Source organism: Anabrus simplex, chromosome 1 (assembly GCF_040414725.1).
Source record: "Anabrus simplex isolate iqAnaSimp1 chromosome 1, ASM4041472v1, whole genome shotgun sequence".
In the NCBI taxonomy this organism is placed as follows: domain Eukaryota; kingdom Metazoa; phylum Arthropoda; class Insecta; order Orthoptera; family Tettigoniidae; genus Anabrus; species Anabrus simplex.
In genome coordinates, this window is record NC_090265.1 from 389482285 (window position 1) to 389506316 (window position 24032).

General features: G+C 37.0%; 1 protein-coding gene across 1 annotated transcript in view; it reads left to right on the forward strand.

Annotated features, from left to right (window-relative positions):
- Positions 1-24032, forward strand: part of LOC136866433 (2-oxoglutarate dehydrogenase complex component E1) — a 250108-nt gene that overhangs the window by 45355 nt on the left and 180721 nt on the right. Inside the window, exons 3-4 of the mRNA XM_068226528.1 lie at positions 5734-5955; positions 12944-13046. Coding sequence (XP_068082629.1) covers positions 5734-5955; positions 12944-13046 — 325 coding nt within the window. The remainder of the gene's footprint in view (positions 1-5733; positions 5956-12943; positions 13047-24032) is intronic.

Sequence of the window (24032 nt, forward strand, 5' to 3'; positions counted from 1 at the left end):
CAGAGGAGCGGCAACGAAAGGCGTCTGTCTCCATGTTAGGGGCGGCCTAATTTTGAACCTGGCAGTAGGTATAAAATGCCTTTGGGTGTGGCAAGCCCATCGTAACAATAGCCTATATGGACAAAGCAGATATGGTGCCTCGGAAAAGGTTAGGGCGTCCCCTGCTAAAAGCGACGCGCAGCTCTTCAGGTGCTGGGGAAACTGTGAAAAATGGGCAACCAGCACCAAACTACATCAAAATTGCAACAGTAAATGTACTGACACTGACGGGAAAGACAGAAGAACTGGTTGACTTCATGATAGAGAAAGATATAGCCATACTTGGACTGTGCGAGACCAAGAAGAGGGGTACAGGGGAGATCCCTCTGAGAGAAGGATACAGGCTGTATTACAGCGGAGGACCTGAAGTAAAAAATGGAGTGGCCATCATACTTAGAAGAGAAATCCAAGAATATGTGGAATATACAAAGTACATCAGTGATAGGATGATGATGATGATGATGATGATGATGAGACTCCAGTTTGAAAATGGCATGAAAGATCTATTTCAGTTGTATGCCCCACAAACTGGTTGCATAGATGTACATCTAGAGGACTTCTTAGAGGAAGTGGAGAGACAGATAGAAGATAAGGAAGTACTATTGATGGGAGATCTAAATGCACAAGTTGGAATGGAAAGACAAGGAAAGGAAGATGTTGTAGGGCCCTTTGGATATGGAAATGTAAATCCAGAAGGCGAGTTGTTGGTGGATTTTTGCATGAGGAATCAAATGATTGTTGGAAACACCTGGTTTAGGAAGAACAGTCAGAAGATTACAAGGTATGGTTGGGGAGACAGACAAACAAAGACCATGATTGATTATATAATCATAGAGAAAGAACACCGGAAGAACCTTGTAGATGTAACAGCCATGCCTGAAGAAGCCTTTGGTGGAGACCATAGAGTTGTGATAGGAAAATTGAAAGTTGGAAAGATTGAAAAAACCCAATTAAGAAGAGAGAAAAGAATTAAAGTATGGAAGTTGAAGGAGAAAAGCATACAAGAAGAATTTCAAAGGGAAATAATACCCTTGGTACCCAGGACAGAGGTGGGGAATGTTGAAGAGGAATGGAAAAGATTTAAGGAAGCACTGGTTGGATGTGCAGAAAAGGTGTGTGGTAGAACATCAGGAGGTTGAGGGTTGAGAATCAGATACAGGGAAATCAGTTTGGTTTCAGAAGTGGAAGGTCAACAATAGAGCCCATTTTCATTATGAGACAACTAATGGAAAAGAATTGGGAGTATGGGAATGATATGGTGATGACATTCATTGACATTGAAAAGGCATATGACAGTGTCCCCAGGACGAAAGTTTGGGACAGTCTGGTGCAAAAAGGAATTGGACAGGGATTAATAAAAATGATCATGGCATTGTATAAGGAATGTTGTAGTTGCGTGCAAACACAAGTTGGCAGGACAAGTTGGTTCAAAATAACTAGTGGGCTGAGACAGGGAAGTGTTCTATCACCAATCCTGTTTGCAATAGTAATGGATGACATCACGAGAACAGTAAAAGCAGCATATGGAGGAAGAGAAATGAACATGATGTTATTTGCAGATGATATTGTGATTTGGGGAGAAGACGACAGGAAGGTTCAAGAACAGTTGAATGTGGTGAATGGGAAGATTGTGGATTGAAAGTAAGTGTAGAAAAGAGTAAAACTCTTGTTATGACTAGAGGGGAGAAAGAAGGGAAAGGTCAGATTAGACTTGCAGACAAGCCCCTGGAAGTAGTGGAAACGTTTAAATACCTGGGGAGTGAATTAATGGAGAATGCTTGACTGGATGCTGAGATTAGTAAAAGGATTCAAGCTGGAAGTTGTTTCTATCATAGTGTAAGAAACATGTTATGGGACAAAGATGTGCCAACGGAAGCAAAGGATACTATGTACAAGATGTATTACGTACCCATAACAACTTACGGAGCAGAAACTTGGACAATGACAAACAAGGATGAGAGTCGAATACAGGCAGCCGAAATGAAGTTCTTGAGGAGTATGATACAGAAGAGCAGAAGAGACAAAATAAGGAATGAGAAAATCCAGGAAGAAATTGGAGTGGAAAAAATGAATGATAGAATAGAGAAGAGCCGACTAAGATGGCTTGGGCACATAAAGCGAATGAGCAACGAAAGAATGCCAAAAAAAGGTGATGGAAATGCAAATCCAAGGAAGGAGAGGCCGTGGACGACCACGATTGAGATGGAAGGATACCATCCAACGCAGCATTATAGAAAGAAACCTGGACTGGGACACAGTTTTGGAGGAGGAGTGGTGGTAAGACCGAAGAAAGTGGAGAGGAACCATATTTACCCCTACCCGGCTACAGCTGGATAAAGGGAAATGATGATGATGATGATGATGATGAGATCAATGTAAATCATCCAAGACAAGACTTATTGTATTGATTAGGTGGTCAATTTAATAAATAACTTACTGTTATTATTCTAATATAATAATTTATCATTAATTCCGGTTACAACATATATATATGGTATGAGTGAAGAAATGGAGAATGGGAAACAATTTCACGTATCTGTGATGTGGAGTCTGGTAGCATGATAAAGCACTATATCTCTGCTAATTGTTGTTCTATTTCCTGCATAGAAAAAAGGTGCAAACACTTCTATAACAGTGGCCTCCCATGTAATACGTGCACATGAAAATTTTGGCTCAAAACAAGTTTGAATTAGATTTGAGGAGCTATTGGTCACAGAAATGTTTATTTTCTTTAATCATATGATAGCCCCAGATTCCTTCATGTGCAGTCGTTTGAAGTTCTCTAGATATTGGCAGGTCATCACTTTCAAAGAACATGTTCTTATTTCAGCAGATTGTTGGCATGCAGATGTTCATTGTTTTGTTTTGATGCTAGCACCACCATGTGTGACACTGAAGTTCCTTTATATGTTTTACGTGAGACATCACTGTCCAAATGTGTCTTTTTGATAAATTGATATTTTTTCTGCAAGTCATAGTTGAAAATACTTTTCCCTTTAGGTATTGTTCTCTCTTGTTTATTGTAAAAGGCACATTTGAAACTGTTGATGGTTACAGATTACATGTAATGATTATGATGTGGTACCTAACTGACCAGATTGATGTTAATGGAAGTCTGAAGCAAAACCAAAGAATTTGAGATGTGCAGAAGTGTTGCCAACCAGAGTTTGTGAAAATAACATGATTATTTGGCCTAGTTTGTACAGACTAATGGCATATGCACAAAACATGTCTCGTTCCTTTGCAGTGTTAATGAAAAGGTTTACAGTCAGTAAAAGAGATCATTTGTATGTCTTGCCACACTCACAAATTTTGGGAAGACTTCTGTACAGCCTATGTATAAGGTTAATACAACACAAATGTTAATATTACACATACCTGCCAACTTTTATGATTTATCCGTAAAATTTACGGAAATTGGGAAATTGCATATTTTACGGTTTTATGGATGGACTGTGTCATTTTATGATTTCACGGACAAAAATTTGAAACGTTAACATTCGATAATTGCTCCACTTCCGTACAATTGATTGTTTGCGTGGTTCGAAGCACGTTCGGTCTTGGTCGAGGGCAAGTCCACGATAATCGATAACTCATTCTTTGATGAGATTGGTATTTTTAATCGTGTGATGTTTGTGTTGCTATTGGAATTTAATTTAAAGCCGGGATAACAGTTCTTCTGTGTGAATCCTCTTTGGTGTGAATCTTAGATGTCGACACGCTCTGCTCCGAAAATTATTTGTTCCGCTCTGTTCGCTTGTTGTGATTTAACCTATATCATTTGACCACACGAGTGTTGTTCTTTGTTCACGAAGTTAGCGTTTCTTGAAAGTTTTGGTCTTTTAAGGTTATGACATATTTTAATGAAGTGTTTGAGTTTTTGTGTTATAACTTTGTGCTTCGCAGTTTCCTGTATTCGTTGGACTAATTAAATTCGTTCCAGTGACTGGGTATACTGCTATTAGCGAAACCCATTCATTTATAAAGAAGAATAATTACATTCGTTCCACGTGTGTGTTTATGCTTTTTACCATGTGCATATTCTTTGTTCACGAGGTTGGCGTCTTGTTCATTTAATGGTTTAAAACTTTGTGTGTTGTGACATGTTTTAATGAAGTGTTTGACTGCCTTGTGTGTTTGTTATAATTTTATGTGACATTCAATGATCCAGGTTCATTTTGATTTTCAGTACATATCGAGACATTTGTTCTCGGACATTTTCATACGCTACATTTCTATTGTAGATTATCATGAATAAATCCAGTGAGAAACAGTACTTCCAGACATTTAAATAATCTTATTCTTTCAATTTTCCGTGCATACTAAAATCAAGAAAGGGAGAAAAATTTGCCTTTTGCACGTTATGTGGGCATTATATTAAAATTACACATAGTGGAAGAAATGATTTAAGTCATGATGAATTAGTTATTGGCATTCAGACTTTGAACTAGTGAGTGATCTCCAGGATACAGATAAATCCCTTTTCTTTTCATCAGTGACAAACTACTTTTGTACTGCCAGTGACTACATCATCATTAAGTTTCCACTCAAGGATGATTATGTTAAAGCATGCTCAAGTTGCTAGGTTAGACAACATTGAAGATGCACAGTTTTCTTCCATGCGTTTTTTTCTTGGAAAAGTTTCCTATCATGTTATGCAAGGAAGAGAATGAAACTACAGACGAGGTGATGAATGAGCTTCAGAGGCAGTCCACACCTCTTCAGGTAGATGACACTTCGGCTGCAAATCAAGATGCTGCAAGTGATTCCAGTTGGGCACAAATATCAAGAATACATGGAGCCGATGGACTTCTGAAGTATAACTGAATTTCTAAGGTAATGCTCTCCATTCTCACCATACCCCATAGCAATGCAGAATGTGAATGTGTTTTCAGCCTTGTGAAGAAAAATAGAACAGAGTTCAGATCATGCATGTCCAATGAATCTCTGGAGTCTATTTCTATTTTGAAGACCAGGAGTTCTGGTTCCTGTTATGACAAAACATTTTCTCAAGACTTTTTGCAGGAAGCTAAAAAGGTCACGACTGTGATTTTAAAGTCGAACAAGTGTGTGACTTGCAGTGTGTATTATATTATTTCTTGCCTGTGTTACGTTAAACAAGTTTTATTGTATAAAGCCTTTTTCAATTATCGCATATCTGTATAAACAAGTTTTATTGTATAAAGCCTTTTTCGGTTATCGCATGTCTGCTTAATTTGTCAAGGAAGTCCTGTCTTGTATGCTCTAGAATAATATTCACCATGCCTGCTGCTGTTTAATATGGATTTCTTCTTGATTGTTATGTTCATCTACAAATCATTGGCGTATGATGTAAGTAGATATGATTTCACTGAAGTATCCTGTTTAAAGCATGAATTATTGTAATTTGTAGCCCAGAAGTATTACTATTTTCGTCAAGCTGGGGTATATCGAAAATTTAGATTTTTTTTGTCACGTGTGAGTTTTACTGATACCTTTTTCAAAAGTTGGCAGGTATGATTACAGAGTGTAATATAGAATGGTAGCCATAGGCATTTGTGAATCTTTCTCCAAAATTGGAACTACTAGAAGGGAATCGCTTCCTAGTTCGTTCTATGTTCGTAGTTATTGGTATATAAGCACTCATGTTACTGAATACAATCGTGAATAATAAGGTATGGTTTTAATAAGGAAAATTTTCTTTTTCTTTTGCAGTCATGGGATATATTCTTTCGGAGAATTTCTGCAGGTTCTGTTCCTGGTGAAACCTACCAGTCGCCAACATTTTCGCGACTACACGATAAAAAACAAATTCCTTCTAGGTTGCAAGGATTGGTACCTTACCTGGGAGGAACAAGATATCCTGTACTTGATCAAGTCAGTGATAAGATTATTGATGATCATTTAGCTGTGCAAAATATTATTCAATCATATCAGGTAAATGGCCTGTTTTTGTATTATTGATACTAAATTGATTTATGGGGTGATCTATATTTCTGTGATATTTTAAAAATGACTATCCCCTTGTGTTCTTTTTTATTGTTACCAATTTCCTCTGAAATTTAGCATTTCTTTTATTTTGATAATCTGAGCTTTCACAATAAAACAAATATTTCTGTATTTTTTGTCATCTAAGGAAGATGAGCAGTTAACAGGAAAGGAACTACCAGTAACAAAAATGTGATATATTTTACTCTTTTCCACAATATCTTTGTGGGGATATATCCATTGCAACATTTTTCTACAGAGTGGGTGAAATGTCCCAGTACACCAGTTACCTTCTTTTACAAAAGAAATTTGTGCATGAAAATTGTATTGGTAATACTCTGATTCAAGGTAAGATTACAGGGGATATCTCATGGACTCAGAAGGGAAACCACAACATAACAAATAGCTAGCCATAGTTGGTAATATTTCGGAATGGTTGATACAAGCGTTTTTATTGTTGTAATGTCATGTACTCACTTCTTATCTGCCAGCAATATTCAGCTCTTCAAAGGATTCTGGTCACGTTGCACTGCATGCTACAATAACTATTGTTCATCCTGTCCGCATTTAAATCGGGGCCCTTAGCTGAGTCCTGGCATTGCTTCCACTTACTTGTGCCAGGCTCCTCGCTTTCATCTATCCTATCCGACCTCCCTTGGTCAACTCTTGTTCTTTTCAGACCCTGACGGTATTATGTATGGAGGCCTAGGGAGTCTTTCATTTTCATGCCCTTCGTGGCCCTTGTCTTCCTTTGGCCGATACCCTCATTTTTCGAAGTGTCGTGTCCCTTCCATGTTTTTCCTCTGATTAGTGTTATATAGAGGATGGTTGCCTAGTTGTACTTCCTCTTTAAACAATAATCACCACCACCACATCTCAGCCTGCCTTCAGCTGTGACATCACCTCTTCCTACCTCAGCACATAATGAGCGCAGAGATTATTCCTGAATGTTCGATTGTGTTGTGATTGGTTCTGTGAAGTGATTTCATACCTTTTCCTCTTTTCTCTGCCCACTTGTTGTGCTATAAAAGCAGTTAATTCTAGCTTGCAAATCGGTCTGTGATCAACTTTTGTGAAAGAGAGTAGATGCTGCACTATCTGGACTCAGCTAAAATAGGACAGCTGGCATCTCGGTTCCTCCTACAAAGTAGGGAAAAGAGTGAGAGTATAATCTTGTTCCAGCCCACCTTCGGACTTGAACATTTGTGCTTAACTAGCTGTCTTGTTTCAGCATGAATGCCTAGCGTTCACTTATGCAGATATTTCAAAGCTTTCCCTTGCAATATGGAATTTATTTAGCTCTGGACTTAACCTAACGTTCTGCCAAATTAATCTATTCATGAAAGGATTTAGTTTAAGTTTAGCTAACTGTCTAAATATTTTATCAAATGGCAAAAGGATAAAGGTCTAAGCTAGTGTAGTTACAATATACATTAAAAACCTATATACAGCATATCTTTATTTTTAAGACATGCTTTGGAAATGAAAAGCTGTGAATCAACAATATCTGAAAATTGTTCTGTGACATGAAGTGTGAATCATATAATGTCACTAAACTTATACTCTGGCTTTTGTACTGATATGTATATTTGCTCATCTTTATTGCATCTTCATAAGAAGTGTACACTGTGTTAGTTTCTTGGTTGTGATACCTAGAATTGGTGTATTTAAATAATTGTACCTCTCATCTTATTTTAAGTTTTGTGTTCTAGGGTATTTTACATTGTTGTGTTATGATTTCTTCCATTTATGGTCTGGAAAGAACTAGGCAGTCAATTTTTGTAACATTTGAATATTAAGAATTTAATAAGGTTATCTTCCTTTTGCAATTTTAACAGTCTATATGCTCTGATAATGCCTCTTCTGGTTTTGATGTGAGAATGATTCGGTCCTGCTTATAGGTAGCTAACTCTTCCTCTAACCCCTTCAGTTTCGTTAACACTGAGCAAGTGGCTATGCGGTTTGGTTCACATAGCTGTGAACTTTCATTCAGAATATGGTGAATTCGAACCCCACTGTCGGCAGTCTTGAAGGTGGTTTTCCATGGTTTCCCATTACACACCAGGCAAATGCTGGGGCTGTACCTTAATTAAGGCTGCAGTCACTTCCATCCCACACCTAGCTCTTTTCTATCCCATCGTCACCATAAGACACTGTGTTAGTGCAACGTAAAGCAAATTGTAAAAAAAAAAAAAAAAATGTTTAGCACAGGAAAAGGAGAGTATGTTGATACATACTGTATATTTGTAAAGATTTAAGGTTTTTTCTTCTTATACTCTCCTTATTTTAAAATTGTAGGCTCCCTTCAATTATATTTAAAATCAGGCAACTTTCCGTTGAAAGTTATTTAACGATGTATTGATGTATCTATATAAATTATCTATATGTACCATCTGCATTTTCCCCTGCCCCTTGTATCATTTTCCTTGTGTGTGCACTGTGTAATCTCTACTGTATGAGAAATACCGATGGCGCAGTTGGCCCAACATCCATAAGTAATTATTAGTCTTCTGCCCATTACAATACTATATTTCATGATCGTCACTAAGCTACGAAGATTCTCTGTCAGTGTTTAGGAAAGACTTGTTGCTGCTATGGGTTCATGAGCAATCACATAGCGGAAAATGCATGGTTGACATCATGGACGCTTTCAAGACTCATTTTGGCAAGGTGCCACCGACAAAAGGTAACTTGTTGAGGAGGGGTGGGGAGAGGAACTTCGGCACAGAAGTGTTAAAGGCGTGCAATGAAGTGGGAAACCTTGAACTCGACAGGAAACTTTTCCTGCCGTCACTCGTTAAACAACTAAATCACTGACAAAATCAACAAGAAAACGTGCTGCAGGTTCGATCCTGGCTCAGTCCGGTGGTATTTGAAGGTGCTCAAATACGTCGGCATTGTGTCGGTAGATTTACTGGCACATTAAAGAAATCCTGTGGAACTACATTCCGGTACCTCGGCTTCTCCACAAACCATAACAGTAGTTAGTGGTATATAAAAAACAAAACAATAACATTACTATTTATTATTAACATGGTTAGGATTTTTAGGTGTGCAGCTTTTTTGGTTGGGTAAATCAAAGCTGTTCAGAAAGATATAACAGTGAGAAATTTTGTTTCTAGTTGCAAAAAGAGGCATTTTTCATGCACCTTTATCCCTTTTACCCCCAACCATGCCCATAATCCCCTTTTCCCCTCCTTTTTCTTTTAAGTGTAATTCCAGTTTATTCTATAAGATTTCTAATCAATATAAAATATTCAACCTTCAATTTACGTCTCCTCAGCTTGCTGTGTACGCGCAAATAATAAGCCTACCTCTTTCAGTAAACACCGTGCAGGAGTTGAAAAAACACGTGCGACAATGGAAAATAATTGTGTGTTCGACAAAACCTCTTTCTCTCGCTTTACCACTATAATGTAGCCCACAATAATTCAATTGACAATGAGCGATTCTATCCCACCAGAATCAGTAGCCTGTTGTTCGTGAATGTGAGTTTGTTACTGTGAGAGACGTCATCTGTTCGCATGGAGGTGGAGGCTGGTGGTGCAGAGATGTCGGCAACCACACCTGCGTAGTTCCAAGAATTGAGACCGAGTTCTGGTCGAAGCTACTAGAAATCGCTGAGACTGCAGTTCCAGCGTGAATGAGAACATTCTGGTAACTGTTCCGGTGTTATAAGAGAGTGTGGACAGCAAGTAAGAGAGTGAGCGCAAGAGTTGTGTGATAGTTTCATTGAGTTAGCAAGTGAACTTGTGTTAACACTTTATTACATTACTAAATGAGTGTACTGCTAAATTTTACCATAACAAAGGTGTCCAGTGCCCGATTTAATGCTCTGGCTCAGAAATTCAAACAAGATTTCATAGACACTGATGGAACTGTTATGCGATGTACTATTTCTGATTCAAGAATTTTGTTAGATGAAAAACACCAGTGATATTGCATCAGACAACACACTTCCAGCTCTAAGCATCAAATGAATAAGACTCTTCAAGCAAACGAATTGCGGCAACCTCTGTTATGAAATGTGTTTCAGCTGAGTTCTTCAAAAAGCCAAAATTTGAAGGAATTAAACATTGATTTGTGTGCAACTCTTATAAAAGCAGGAATTTCAATCAGTAAGGTGAACCATCCAGCCTTCAAGGGATTTCTTAAAAAATATACAAAAATGTCAGTGCCCGAGGAGGGTACTTTAAGAAAAAAGTACATGGAGCCTGTTTACCAAGAAACGATACAAAGAATCAAGGAGAAAGTAGTCTGATTGCGATGTGGGAACCATTGTGGATGAAATCATAGACTCAATGGAATGATATGTTTTGAACATTTTAGTTTTTCCATTAGCAGTGGAGAACGTTAAACCCATGTTGTTAAAAATGTATGAACTGCCGAAAGCCGATGCCAGTACACTAACGCAATCAATTATGGACTTGTACCAAAAACTCTGGCATATTGGTATCGAGTTTGAAATACTACTTCTTGTGGTTAATGGACCAAGCTCCATCCATGGTTTCAGCTGTTAACCAAGTATATTTAAAACCTCCTACCAGCAGTTCCTCGTTAAGTGCTTCCAGCAAGGTACAGTACCTGTATGAGTGGAACGAGTGATTGTGTGTGAAAATGATATATTATTGCACAATAAATTAAATATTGGTTTAATATGATTATGGAATAATAACAATATGTGTGTGGTTAAGTGTAAGAAAGGGCCAAGAGCCCTAACTTCGCCACAGAAAATAAAGGCTTTATCTATCTATCATGTGACATGCTTAGTTCATGCCCTTCACAGGGTTTGTGAATCCATAAGGAATGAATACGACCTCGCAGATCAATTCATCCCTGCCACAGTTGCGTGATTACGGAAAAAAACCCTTAAATTCCTGTTCACAGGAAAAATTGCACCTTCAGGAAGCAAGCCGGTAACCTCTGGAATGTTAAGTTTTGCTTGCCGGTTAGCAGCTAGATTCCTGAATAACACAGTGAGCGTATTTGTACTTGTATTTCGCATTGCATTCAGAAGTTAGAAATTTATATTATGTTAAGTGGCCCAGTGAAGTGTAGCGAATATTTGTTTTCATACAGTAGCCTGTAAATTAGGAAAATAATCGTGTGAAATTGACTAGCGTGGTACACATTCGACTTGAGATAGCCTAGTTATTGATACAGGAAGTCGTGGAATTCCTCACTAATGAAGATAAAATCTGTCAGAAAGTGGACTGGCGTCTGCATCTTAAAGTGCACAGAGGTAAATGTTGAACTCGTACCTTTGAGTTTCAACTCTATCCCTCGAGTTGATTGAAGGTTATTCAGATTGGCGGCCAGAGTCATTTTTTCCAGTCATACATGGTTGAGTGTAACCTCCAGTTCATTGTCTAAGAGTGTGACCAGGAAATAATGTTTAATAACTCACTCCAAAATAAAACGCTTCTACTAATATTTGGTTTAGAAAGAGTGTGGTTTGCAATAATACTTTATTTTTATTGGCACCTGTGCACATGTTTTCATATTTGTTGCTTGGTGTTTTTCATACCTTTCAGCGCACTCATTTTATAAGTCCCAGCGGAAAAGGTTTTCATATTTGTTCTCTCGTGTTTTGCACACCTTTTAATACTTTCCTCTCATTTTTAGAAATTATAGAGTTTTCACTGTACTTGCGGATACATGATGTAAAATGCCCTCATGTCAGAAAAATTATATCTTAGCATTTCCATATCCCATTTGGATAGATTTTATTCGTATATTCAGTAATGTGTTTTCTTTCTTAACATGTTCCATTTTGTTGTCCTCTGCAGAAATGTCTTAACAAGGTTTTACTATAATATATTGTATAATGAAAAATAGGATCATGGAAGGGGACATATAACAGTATAAATACAATGACAGGTTAGTTTGGGAAGGGGCAGCAATAGAAAGAGGAGAGGACAAACATGAAAGTACAAAAGGACAAGGACAATCTCCACATCTTTCATACACTGCTGTCTCCAAGTAGATAGGCCCTCATCAGCATCAGTTCTCTGCATGCATCTCTTTTCTGTCCCCAGCAAGCTCTTCTGATCTTCATCAAGAGGGCAGGTAGAACACTGATTGAGGGGAGGCCATCTTGACAGATCTCCAGTCTTAATATTGAAAGCATACAATAAAATGAAAGCCAAATAAACACTGGAAAAGATAAATTCAGATAAAGATTAATATTGTTGGTAAAAGACTAGGAACACAGTTGCTCTGTCTTTTCACACTGACTTGTCATTGAATCACTTACCAGGAGGCTAAGTGATAATCTTCCCTCACCTCCCTCTAAGAGCTACATATTTGTTCTTCTGTGCGCATAAATAATAACATTGCATGATTAAAGCTTCACCATAGATAATAGGTAAAGGTGAAACTGAGATGCAGCGACTTTTAAAAGAGGCAGCATTAATTTAAAAAGTGTGGTCAACTTTTGTGTGAAATGAAGCACATTTGAAAATCATTTCTTGAGAATTAATGGATTTTAAAAATAATCACACCTCAGAATTTGAAGAGTCCTTTTCTCATATGTCAAGTATAGAAATAAATGTACAGAAATTCCATTTAAAAATACGAAGTTAGTACCATTATCTCAGAAAATATTTACACACTAGAAAATTATTGTAAATTCAATTTTGACCCCATTAGTACAAATATAGAAAGTGAACTCTCTCTCTCAAACACAAACATTTTTTATGGATGGGCACACAGTTCAAATCTCATGTACTCTATGACCACACAATACAAGAGTGCCTTTCTAACCTAAATGTTGGTAACAGATGTGCTAGTGTTCACTCTAGAGTTGGTTGTTGAATCCACAGAAGAAAGTGCTCCAACAAAGTGGTGTGTTTGCTTTTAAAAATTGTTCTACACTTGATAAATGTATTCCTGCATCATCACTATATAATTGATACCTAATTTTACATTGTTAAAGGTCCGAGGCCATCATGTTGCTAAACTGGATCCTTTGGGCATCTCTGATGCAGACCTGAATGACAAACCACCACCAGAGTTGCTTTACAGTCAGTACTCATTTGGTAAGTAAAGTATCATGTTACATCTTGATATTCTGAATGTGCCTCCTAGTCCCTTTGTACGAGGATAAATCAAAAAGCAAGTTTCCCTATCTTATTGCTTAGAAACAAGCGAACACAGCTTGCTGCAACTTATGTATCCGGTAGTTTATTCTCCCACTAATAGATGGTGCACAGTTGCACAAGTCATTGAAACTAAACCTTGGCTCAGTGACTATTACAAAATGGGAAAGGTACTGACTGGGTGTTGATGGAAAGAAATCTGGACAGTGATCAGTTTAAGGACAGAAAGTACAGTACATGTCAATATTCAAAGGAGGATTTTGTCAGTATGGTTAAAGTGATATCTGTTGTAAGAGTGTGACATAATTAAATTATTTATTAAAATATAAATGATACACATTATATAAAGTGTTGAATGGTGGAACATTCCTCAACTGATTCCTATCATTTAAGTCAAATGTGAACACGGAAATGAAAATTATAAATTATGATATCAAATGCTTGAATAACTTTGTTGAGAAATATAAGTGTAGTGCATACCTGCTAACTTTTACAGTTTATCCGTAAAATTTACGGAAATTGCAGCATTTTACAGTTTTTCAGATGGATGGTGCATTTTACGACTTCGCGGACAAAAATTTGAAACGTTAACATTCGATAATCACTCCACTTCCGTACAATCAATTCTTTGCATGGGTTGAAGGCAAGTCCACGATAGTCGATTACTCATTCTTTGATATGATTGGTATTTTTAACCGTGTGATATTTGTGTCATTATTGGAATTTAATTTTAGGCCGGGATAACAATTCTTCCGTGTGAATCTTCGGTGTCGACAAGCTCTGCTCCACAAATTGTTTCGCTCCGTTCGCTTATTGTGTTTTAACCCATATACTTTGACCACGTGAGTGTTGTCCTTTGTTCACGAAGTTGGAGTTCCTTGAATGTTTTGGCCTTTTAAGGTTATGACATATTTTAATGAGGTGTTCGAGTTTTTGTGTTAAAACTTTGTGCTTTGCAGTTTCCTGTATTCGTTGGACTAATTACATTTGTTCCAGTGACTGGGTATACCACTATCAGCAAAGCTCATTAAATTATAAAGAAGAAGAAGAATTACATTCATTCCACGTGTGTGTCTGCTTTGTACCATGTGCATATTCTTTGTTCACAAGGTTGGTGCTGTGTTCATTTAATGGTTTAAGACTTTATGCGCTTTGACATGTTTTAATGAAGTGTTTGATTGCCTTGAGTGTTTATCATTTTATGTGACGTTCAGTGATCCAGGTTTCTTTCGATGTTTCAGTAGATACTGAGACATTTGTTCTGATATTATCATATGCTATATACCTATTGGAGATTATCATGAATAAATCCAATAAGAAACATTACTTCCAGACATTTAAGGAATCATATCCTGTTGGTTTTCTATGCATACTAAAATCAAGAAAGGGAGAAAATTTGCCCTTTGCACAGTATATGGGTGTGATATTAATATTGCACATGGGGGAAGAAATAATTTAAGTGATCATGAGTTAGTTATTGGCATTCAGATTTTGAACATAATGAATGATCTGCAGGATACAGAAAAATCCCTTTTCTTTTCATCAGTGAGAAACTAGTTTTGTGCTGCCTTTGACTGCATCATCAACAAGTTTCCACTCAAGGATGATGTGTTAAGGCATGCTCAAGTTGCTAGGTTAGACAAAATTGAAGATGCAGTTTTCTTCCATTCTTTTTTCTTGGAAAAGTTTTCTATCACATTATATAAGGAAGAGCATGAAACTACAGATAGGTGATGAATAAGCCTCAGAGGAAGTTCACAGCTCTTCAGATATGTGACACTTTGGCTGGAAATCAAGATGCTGCAATTGATTCCAGTTGGGCACAAATATCAAGAATTTGTGGAGCCGATGGACTTCTTAAGTATAACTGAATTTCTAGAGTAATGCTCTCTATTCTCACCATACCCCATAGCAATGCAGAATGTGAACGTGTTTTCAGCCTTGTGAAGAAAAAAATAACAGAGTTCAAATCATCCATGTCCAATGAATCTCTGGAGTCTATTTCTGTTTTGAATACCAGGAGTTCAGGTCCATGTTATGGCAAAACATTTTCAAGACTTTTTTCATGAAGCTAAAAAGGTCACGACTATGACTTTAAAAGTTGAACTAGCGTGTGATTTGCAGTGTGTGTATTATTATTTCTGGCCTGGGTTACATTAAACAAGTTTTATTGTGTAAAGCCTTTTTAAATTATTGCATATCTGCTTAATTTGTCAAGGAAGTCCGGTCATGTATGCTCCAAACTAATATTCACCATGCCTGCTGCTGTTTAATATGGATTTCTTCTTGATTGTTATGTTTATGTACAAATCATTGGCCTATGATGTAAATAGATATGATTTCATTGAAGTATCTTGTTTAAAGTGTAAATTATTGTATTTTGTAGCCCAGAAGTATTATTATTTTTGTCAAGCTGGGGTATGAACATTAAAACAAGAATAATAGTTAAACACCACCTTTCCAATACTTATCTTTCCTATATTTAGGAAATAAACATTACAACAGGCGTTGTAAGATGGGACATGTTTCGCTTAACAGTCGTAAGCATCATCAGCCGAAAATAAATCTTAGCCTAAAGTTAGGTCAGGGCCCTGAACCTAGTGTCCTTAACATATATGGCACCCTAAGAATCAACATTTATATTTATAAAATGAAAATAGGCTTAAAACTAGTGTGAAAAAACATGGAATGTTACAACATGGCTAAGAGAAAAAACACAATCGAGTTGAGACAGAGGATAAGAACAGAAAGTAGGCTACAATACAGAGCTGGTAGTGAAATAATTAAAATCATTAGGATATCATTGTTACCAGTCAGTCAATCAGAATGTTCAAACATAAAAACAAGAGTGAAAATATATAAGAGTGTTCATCATGGCTGAGTTAGAAAAAACACGTAATCGTGTTGCCAGAGGTTAAAAACATAAGGTACAACACAGAGCTGGCAGTGTAATATCAAACTCATGGTTGCCAGTCAGTTAATAAGAATGTTCATATATAACAAAACATGATGGTTATATTCTTTTAAGTGAAGAAATAATTAAATCACACTCTTGTATAGATACGTGAGAACGGGCGAGGGAAATCATATGTTGTAGCAGACATGGAGTAGTAACACTTCAGACAAGATTGATCACGCCTGAAGCCGCTTCATTTTTGCTGGGAGTTCAAGACCAAACGGAAAAAAATAAGATGCCAAGTACGTGAACTGATATCTGAAAATGGAAAAAGGAAAAAAGATGTACTGGGGCCTTGAAAATAGGGTGTTCAGAATGGGAGACTAAGATCGCTTACCTCTTATGTTGGATGAGCGTTAAGCGGAGACATTAGCCGTTCAAGGGGGTCTGTTAAATTTATGCCCGTTGCTGCGTGTGTTGTATCTGTGTGCTTGCCTAGGCAAAGCGTAAGTTGGGACGGGAGTGGTAGGCGCAACAATGAGAGTGCTGGAAGCTGGCGGCGGAGCTGTATTATGGGGAGGGGGTAAGGTGGAATCTGTTATGACGACTGGAGGGGTATTTAAAGGTATATAATTGAAGATTTTTGTGAAATTGTTATGATTTATATTAAGATTAGTGAGTAAATTGGGGACTTGTTCAATTAATGGGCTGTTGTTCTCAGGGACATCATTCAAATTATTATTATTATTAAAATGTTGATCCAAGAAAATGTATGTATTTTCCAATTCAGTCATTAAGCTGCTTTTATTTACATATTTTATAATGTGGAGGTCCTGATCAATTGTAGAATAACTGTGGCCGGAATCCCTCATGTGGTTGCTCATGGCAGAGTACTTTTTATGCTTTAAGGCATTATAATGTTCTAAGTATCTAGTTCTAAAACTGCGGCCAGTTTGTCCGATATAAGAAAATTCACACTGGGGGCATTTGAGTCTGTAAATACCAGAGTTTGAAAATTTGTCTTGAGAAGTATTTACCAAGTTGGAATTAAAGAATATATTCCGATTAGTGTTGCGAGTTCGGTAGGCAATTCTGATGTTATGCTTCTTAAATAGGTTAGTAATGCTGTGCATGGCAGGGTTAGTGAAGGTGAAAGTGGCAGTTGGGCTTATCTGGAATTAATTTTGTAGTATTTTTTGATTTTATTTTACCAATGATCTTATCGATCAGGTTAGGTTTATAGCCGTTAAGTTTTGCCAGTTCTTTTATATATTCCAACTCTTTTTTTCGGTTAGAAGGGGATAGTGGAATATTTAATGCTCGATGAACTAAACTGTAGAAAGTTGCTTGTTTATGAGATTGAGGGTGTAACGACTCATTCTTTATTGTCAAAGGAGCAGCGGAGGGCTTTCTGTAAATTTGGAAAATAAAATTATCACTGGCTCTGGTCAAGGTTAAGTCCAGGAAGTTTAAAGACCTGTTGACTTCGTCTTCCTTAGTGAACCTGATATTGTGGTCAAGGTCATTAAGGGTCTTTAAAATGTTATCACTATTATTGCGATGTGTGTCAATGATGGCAAATGTGTCATCGATGTATCTTAGCCAAAGCTGTAGACCATTGATTTTATTGATTATCTTGTTAGTCTCGATGTGATCCATAAAAATGTTAGCTAGGATTCCAGATATCGGGTCGCCCATCGCTAGTCCCTCCTGGTGGTAAATTTTGTTATTGAATGTAAAGAAGTTATTGTTTACTACAAATTTTAGCAAGTTGATCAGTTCATCTATTTCACATTTGCTTATAGTGCTATGTTTCAAAAGGTTAGTTTCTATTAAACTAATGGTTTCTTTTACTGGTATACTAGTATACATATTGGTGACATCATACGAAACCATGACGTGATTGTCATGTAACCTAAATTTAGAAAGTTTATTACAAAAATCAACTGGATTTTTGACATAGGCTTCATTATTGAACTTATAATGGCTATTTAAAAAATGGTGTAAAAATTTAGAAACCTTGTAGGTTTCGACAGTTTATAATAGGGCGCATCGGCACATCTTTTTTATGTATTTTTGGTAAGGCTTTAGCAGTAGGTAACCTGGGATTCATAATGGTGAGTTTTTGTTGTTCATGCTCTTGAAAGAGGAAAGATGAATTTTTCAGCAAGTTCTTTAAACCACGCTGGATTTTGAAAGTGGGATCCTTGTCAGTTAGTTTGTAGTTGTTGGCGGAAAAGAAATCTTCAGTTTTACTAATATATTCATTTTTGTTCAATAATACAGTAGTAGAGCCTTTGTCGGCTTTTGTGACTATTACATTATTGTTCCTGATTTTGTTCTTTACTTCAATTATTTGCTTGTTAAGATTTAAAGAAGGCTTGGAATTTATTTCACTGGTTAGTAACGTGAGCTTCTTTTTAATTTCGTATTTAACATCATTACGGTGTTCTATAGGAAGTTTTGAAATATTTCGGCAATGTTGGTCACCAGATCGTCAATTTTAATGGGGTTGGGCCAGTTGAATTTGAAACCCTTGTTCAAAAGATCCATTTCACTGTTTGAAAAGTTAGTGTTGGATAAATTTACAGTGTTTGGAACAACTTTGATTTGAGGAGAGGGTGTTCCCGTGGTTTTGAAAGATTTGGTTGATTTAGTTTTTGATTCTTTAAGAAAAGTCATTTTTTTGTCTAAAACCTCTTGTTTTTTATTTGCCGCGATCGACACCTTGTCGTTAGCAAATTTAGAAAAGGAGTCCCATTCTAAAGGCGACATGTTGGACGAAGTTTTTAGATGAACTTTGTAAAGCTGCAAGTTCAGGAGAGATTTTTTCCTGTAGAGTGTTTTGATTTCATTTTTCAGCCAAATGGAATTTATTTTTTCTTGGGTGGGTTGTATATTTGGGGATGAAGTGTTCTTTCATTGTAAATGTTGCAAGAATCTGGGAACCAATCCATATCTTAAGCACTCCTTTAAAAACGTAATGTCCCTGGAAATTCTAGTGACCTTAACTTTGAGGTTAAGATATATATTCATTGCTTTTACCTGGTTGGCGGTTACATTACAAGTAATAAATCTCATTGTAGACCGTATTGGACATCAGATATGAACATTAAAACAAGAATAATAGTTAAACGCCAACTTGCTAAAATTTGTAGTAAACAATAACTTCTTTACATTCAATAACAAAATTTACCAACAGGAGGGACTAGCGATGGGCGACCCGATATCTGGAATCCTTGCTAACATTTTTATGGATCACGTCGAGACTAACAAGATAATCAATAAAATCAATGGTCTACAGCTTTGGCTAAGATACATCGATGACACATTTGCCATCATTGACACACATCGCAATAATAGTGATAACATTTTAAAGACCCTTAATGACCTTGACCACAATATCAGGTTCACTAAGGAAGACGAAGTCAACAGGTCTTTAAACTTCCTGGACTTAACCTTGACCAGAGCCAGTGATAATTTTATTTTCCAAATTTACAGAAAGCCTTCCGCTGCTCCTTTGACAATAAAGAATGAGTCGTTACACCCTCAATCTCATAAACAAGCAACTTTCTACAGTTTAGTTCATCGAGCATTAAATATTCCACTATCCCCTTCTAACCGAAAAAAAGAGTTGGAATATATAAAAGAACTGGCAAAACTTAACGGCTATAAACCTAACCTGATCGATAAGATTATTGGTAAAATAAAATCAAAAAATACTACAAATTTAATTCCAGATAAGCCCAAAAGAATAAACACTGCCACTTTCACCTTCACTAACCCCGCGATGCACAGCATTACTAACCTATTTAAGAAGCATAACATCAGAATTGCCTACCGAACTCGCAACACTAATCGGAATATATTCTTTAATTCCAACTTGGTAAATACTTCTCAAGACAAATTTTCTAACTCTGGTATTTACAGACTCAAATGCCCCCAGTGTGAATTTTCTTATATCGGACAAACTGGCCGCAGTTTTAGAACTAGATACTTAGAACATTATAATGCCTTGAAGCATAAAAAGTACTCTGCCATGAGCAACCACATGAGGGATTCCGGCCACAGTTATTCTACAATTGATCAGGACCTCCACATTATAAAATATGTAAATAAAAGCAGCTTAATGACTGAATTGGAAAATACATACATTTTCTTGGATCAACATTTTAATAATAATAATAATTTGAATGATGTCCCTGAGAACAACAGCCCATTAATTGAACAAGTCCCCAATTTACTCACTAATCTTAATATAAATCATAACAATTTCACAAAAATCTTCAATTATAAACCTTTAAATACCCCTCCAGTCGTCATAACAGATTCCACCTTACCCCCTCCCCATAATACAGCTCCGCCGCCAGCTTCCAGCACTCTCATTGTTGCGCCTACCACTCCCGTCCCAACTTACGCTTTGCCTAGGCAAGCACACAGATACAACACACGCAGCAACGGGCATAAATTTAACAGACCCCCTTGAACGGCTAATGTCTCCGCTTAACGCTCATCCAACATAAGAGGTAAGCGATCTTAGTCTCCCATTCTGAACACCCTATTTTCAAGGCCCCAGTACATCTTTTTTCCTTTTTCCATTTTCAGATATCAGTTCACGTACTTGGCATCTTATTTTTTTCCGTTTGGTCTTGAACTCCCAGCAAAAATGAAGCGGCTTCAGGCGTGATCAATCCTGTTCGAAGTGTTACTACTCCATGTCTGCTACAACATATGATTTCCCTCGCCCGTTCTCACGTATCTATACAAGAGTGTGATTTAATTATTTCTTCACTTAAAAGAATATAACCATCATGTTTTGTTATATATGAACATTCTTATTAACTGACTGGCAGCCATGAGTTTGATATTACACTGCCAGCTCTGTGTTGTACCTTATGTTTTTAACCTCTGGCAACACGATTACGTGTTTTTTCTAACTCAGCCATGATGAACACTCTTATATATTTTCACTCTTGTTTTTATGTTTGAACATTCTGATTGACTGACTGGTAACAATGATATCCTAATGATTTTAATTATTTCACTACCAGCTCTGTATTGTAGCCTACTTTCTGTTCTTATCCTCTGTCTCAACTCGATGTTTTTTTTTTTCTCTTAGCCATGTTGTAACATTCCATATTTTTTCACACTAGTTTTAAGCCTATTTTCTTATAAATATAAATGTTGATTCTTAGGGTGCCATATATGTTAAAGACACTAGGTTCAGGTCCCTGACCTAACTTTAGGCTAAGATTTATTTTCGGCTGATGATGCTTACGACTGTTAAGCGAAACATGTCCCATCTTACAACGCCTGTTGTAATGTTTATTTCCTAAATATAGGAAAGATAAGTATTGGAAAGGTGGTGTTTAACTATTATTCTTGTTTTAATGTTCATGTCTGATGTCCAATACGGTCTACAATGAGATTTATTACTTGTAAAGCTGGGGTATGCCGAAAAATGTTAGATTTTTGTTGTGCATGAGTTTTACTGATAGCCCTTTTCAAAAGTTGGCAGGTGTGGTAGTGCCAAAATAAAATGGTTTACTTGATCTTCACCTAACTTTAACCATTTACCTATGATAAGTAGGGGATCTTTCTGACACACCCTTGTAGTGTTACCCCACCCATATTTTGTAGACAGTGTACAAACATCAGTATATGCTGATTTGCTTATGCTGTAATAGTTGTCATTACTTATATAATAATAATAATAATAATAATAATAATAATAATAATAATAATAATAATAATAATAATAATAATAATAATAATACCCCTGAATGCATGTAATAACTGGGTGATATCCAGTTCCATGGCTAAATATTGATAACCCTGGCCTTTGGTCCAAAGCGTCCTGGGTTGGATTCCTAGCCGTATCATGGATTTTAACTTCCATTAGTTAATTCTGCTCACTCATGGCCTGGGTATTTTTTTCAGTCTTCAAAATTAGAATATATCCTAGATAGGGCCCCAACCTCAGCGATGCGCAGGTCGCTATATGGCATTATTATTATTATTCAGTCGAACAAACTTTCCTAGGTTTAAACAGTGGAGCTCCATTTAAAAAAATTACAAGACTGTGTTATTTGAATCACCAGCAAACTGCAGAGCTGATAGTTGGACAGTACTTCCCTCACGACCGGGTGAGTTGACCGTGCGGTCAGGGGCACGTGGCTGTGTGCTTGCACCCGGGAGATAGTGGGTTCAAATCCCACTGTCGGCATCCCTGAAGATGGTTTTCCATGGTTTCCCATTTTCACACCAGGCAAATGCTGGGGCTGTACCTTAATTAAGGCCACGGCCACTTCCTTCCAAAACCTAGGCCTCTCTTATCCCTTCGTCGCCATAAGACCTATCTGTGTAGGTGCAACTAAAAAAAAAATGGGGGGGGGGGGGCAACTTCCCTCATGCCACACCATGCCATCAAAGCTTGGAAGCCATAGTAAATAAGGCATTTCTAACATGGACTCCAAATTCATTTATATCTCTGTTTAAGAATTTTCCATTTTAAGCCTACATTCATATTTTATAATGAATTACTTGACACAATCTCCTAATTCCATCATGTAGCAGATTGTTATAATATTACTAACACACATTCTCCTTTTAGAACTCTTTTGTACCTTAATGTTTCATTTGAAACATTTTAACGTTTAATTTGACTGTTAGTTTATTCTCAACAACCAAGCAGTATATCACCTAAACATTCTATCTTCCCATGGAACACTTCCTTTCTGCTTACTGAACAAGAGAAAAGTCATCTTATAAGTATGAAACCAGGTCTTCCTACTGCCAGAGCTCTTTCAACACTGGTCATGTATCAATGTATAAAACAGCCCTCAGGTCGAGAGAAAAATCCCTGACCTGGCCGGGAATCGAATCCGGGGCTTTCAGGCGAGAGGCAGGCACGCTACACCTACACCACGGGGGCGGCTATTCATAAACATAAAGTTTAAAATTAATTTCTAATGGAGCTTTAAGGCTTACCTCAGTATTTCCTATTTGTACTTCAGGTCAATACGGCGGCATGTTGTGGCATCTAAAATGTCTATCACAGCATCATAGAAATTAGGCCTCTTCATTGAGTCACTCAGAAATTTCTTCTTAATCGCAATCAAAGAAAGTGCAGAGAGCCTGTCCTATACTTGTGAATTTCTTTGGAAGGTGTGAATCATTTTTTGAGACCGAGAAGCTTCTTTCAGTGAAAGTGCTTGTTGCTGGGATGGTGAGAATGAGGTCAGTCAATTTTGTTGCTTCTGGATATGCTTTAAGACCACTGATGTTCAAATATTGGTAGAGGTCATATGTTTTATTTTTTCACAAGGTCCGGCCTCGTGTAGAGGACAGACAGTTCACTTTTAAGTTTCATGCAGTCAAAGTTTTGTCCATCGGTCTTCACTAACGACTGATAGGCACTGTTCAGAAACTTCTTCGTGAAATTTTTAAACTGGTCAATATCAATTTACTGAAAGAACTCCAGCTTGTTAATATCAGAAAATCTATCTGATAGTTGCACGGATATTATGTCCATTATTTCCAAATACAATCGGAGGTACGATGTTTTTCTTAGCTCCTGTAAAATCTATTCTCTGGCTCTTTTGAGGGTAATCTTGCCTCCCTTCATTGTCTTGCAACTTTGACCACATACTGTAGTTTCAAAATTATGTCTGGTTTTCTGCAAAAACTCTTTAAACTGCTGAATATCTTTGGAGCAGAAGGCAGTGTCACATATTTGCTTCTGAAGGATCTGATACAGAAGATCAGATTGAGGGAGCACTTCAGCCAATAAATTTAATAGGAAATAGAAATCAAAGTCTTGCAGGGTAACATAGTAACCCTTAGCTTGAATTCTCATTCCACCGTCCCATTTGTCTGCGTTATCTTTCATTTCTCTGAAGAATTCAAGGAGATGTGTATAGACAAAGGACACAACTTCAGCCAGCCTACAAGCACATATCCATCGGGTAGGTGGTGCTGTTGGTAATCGTTTCTGTATTATTTTGTCAAGAACAGCGGCTCTTTTAGGG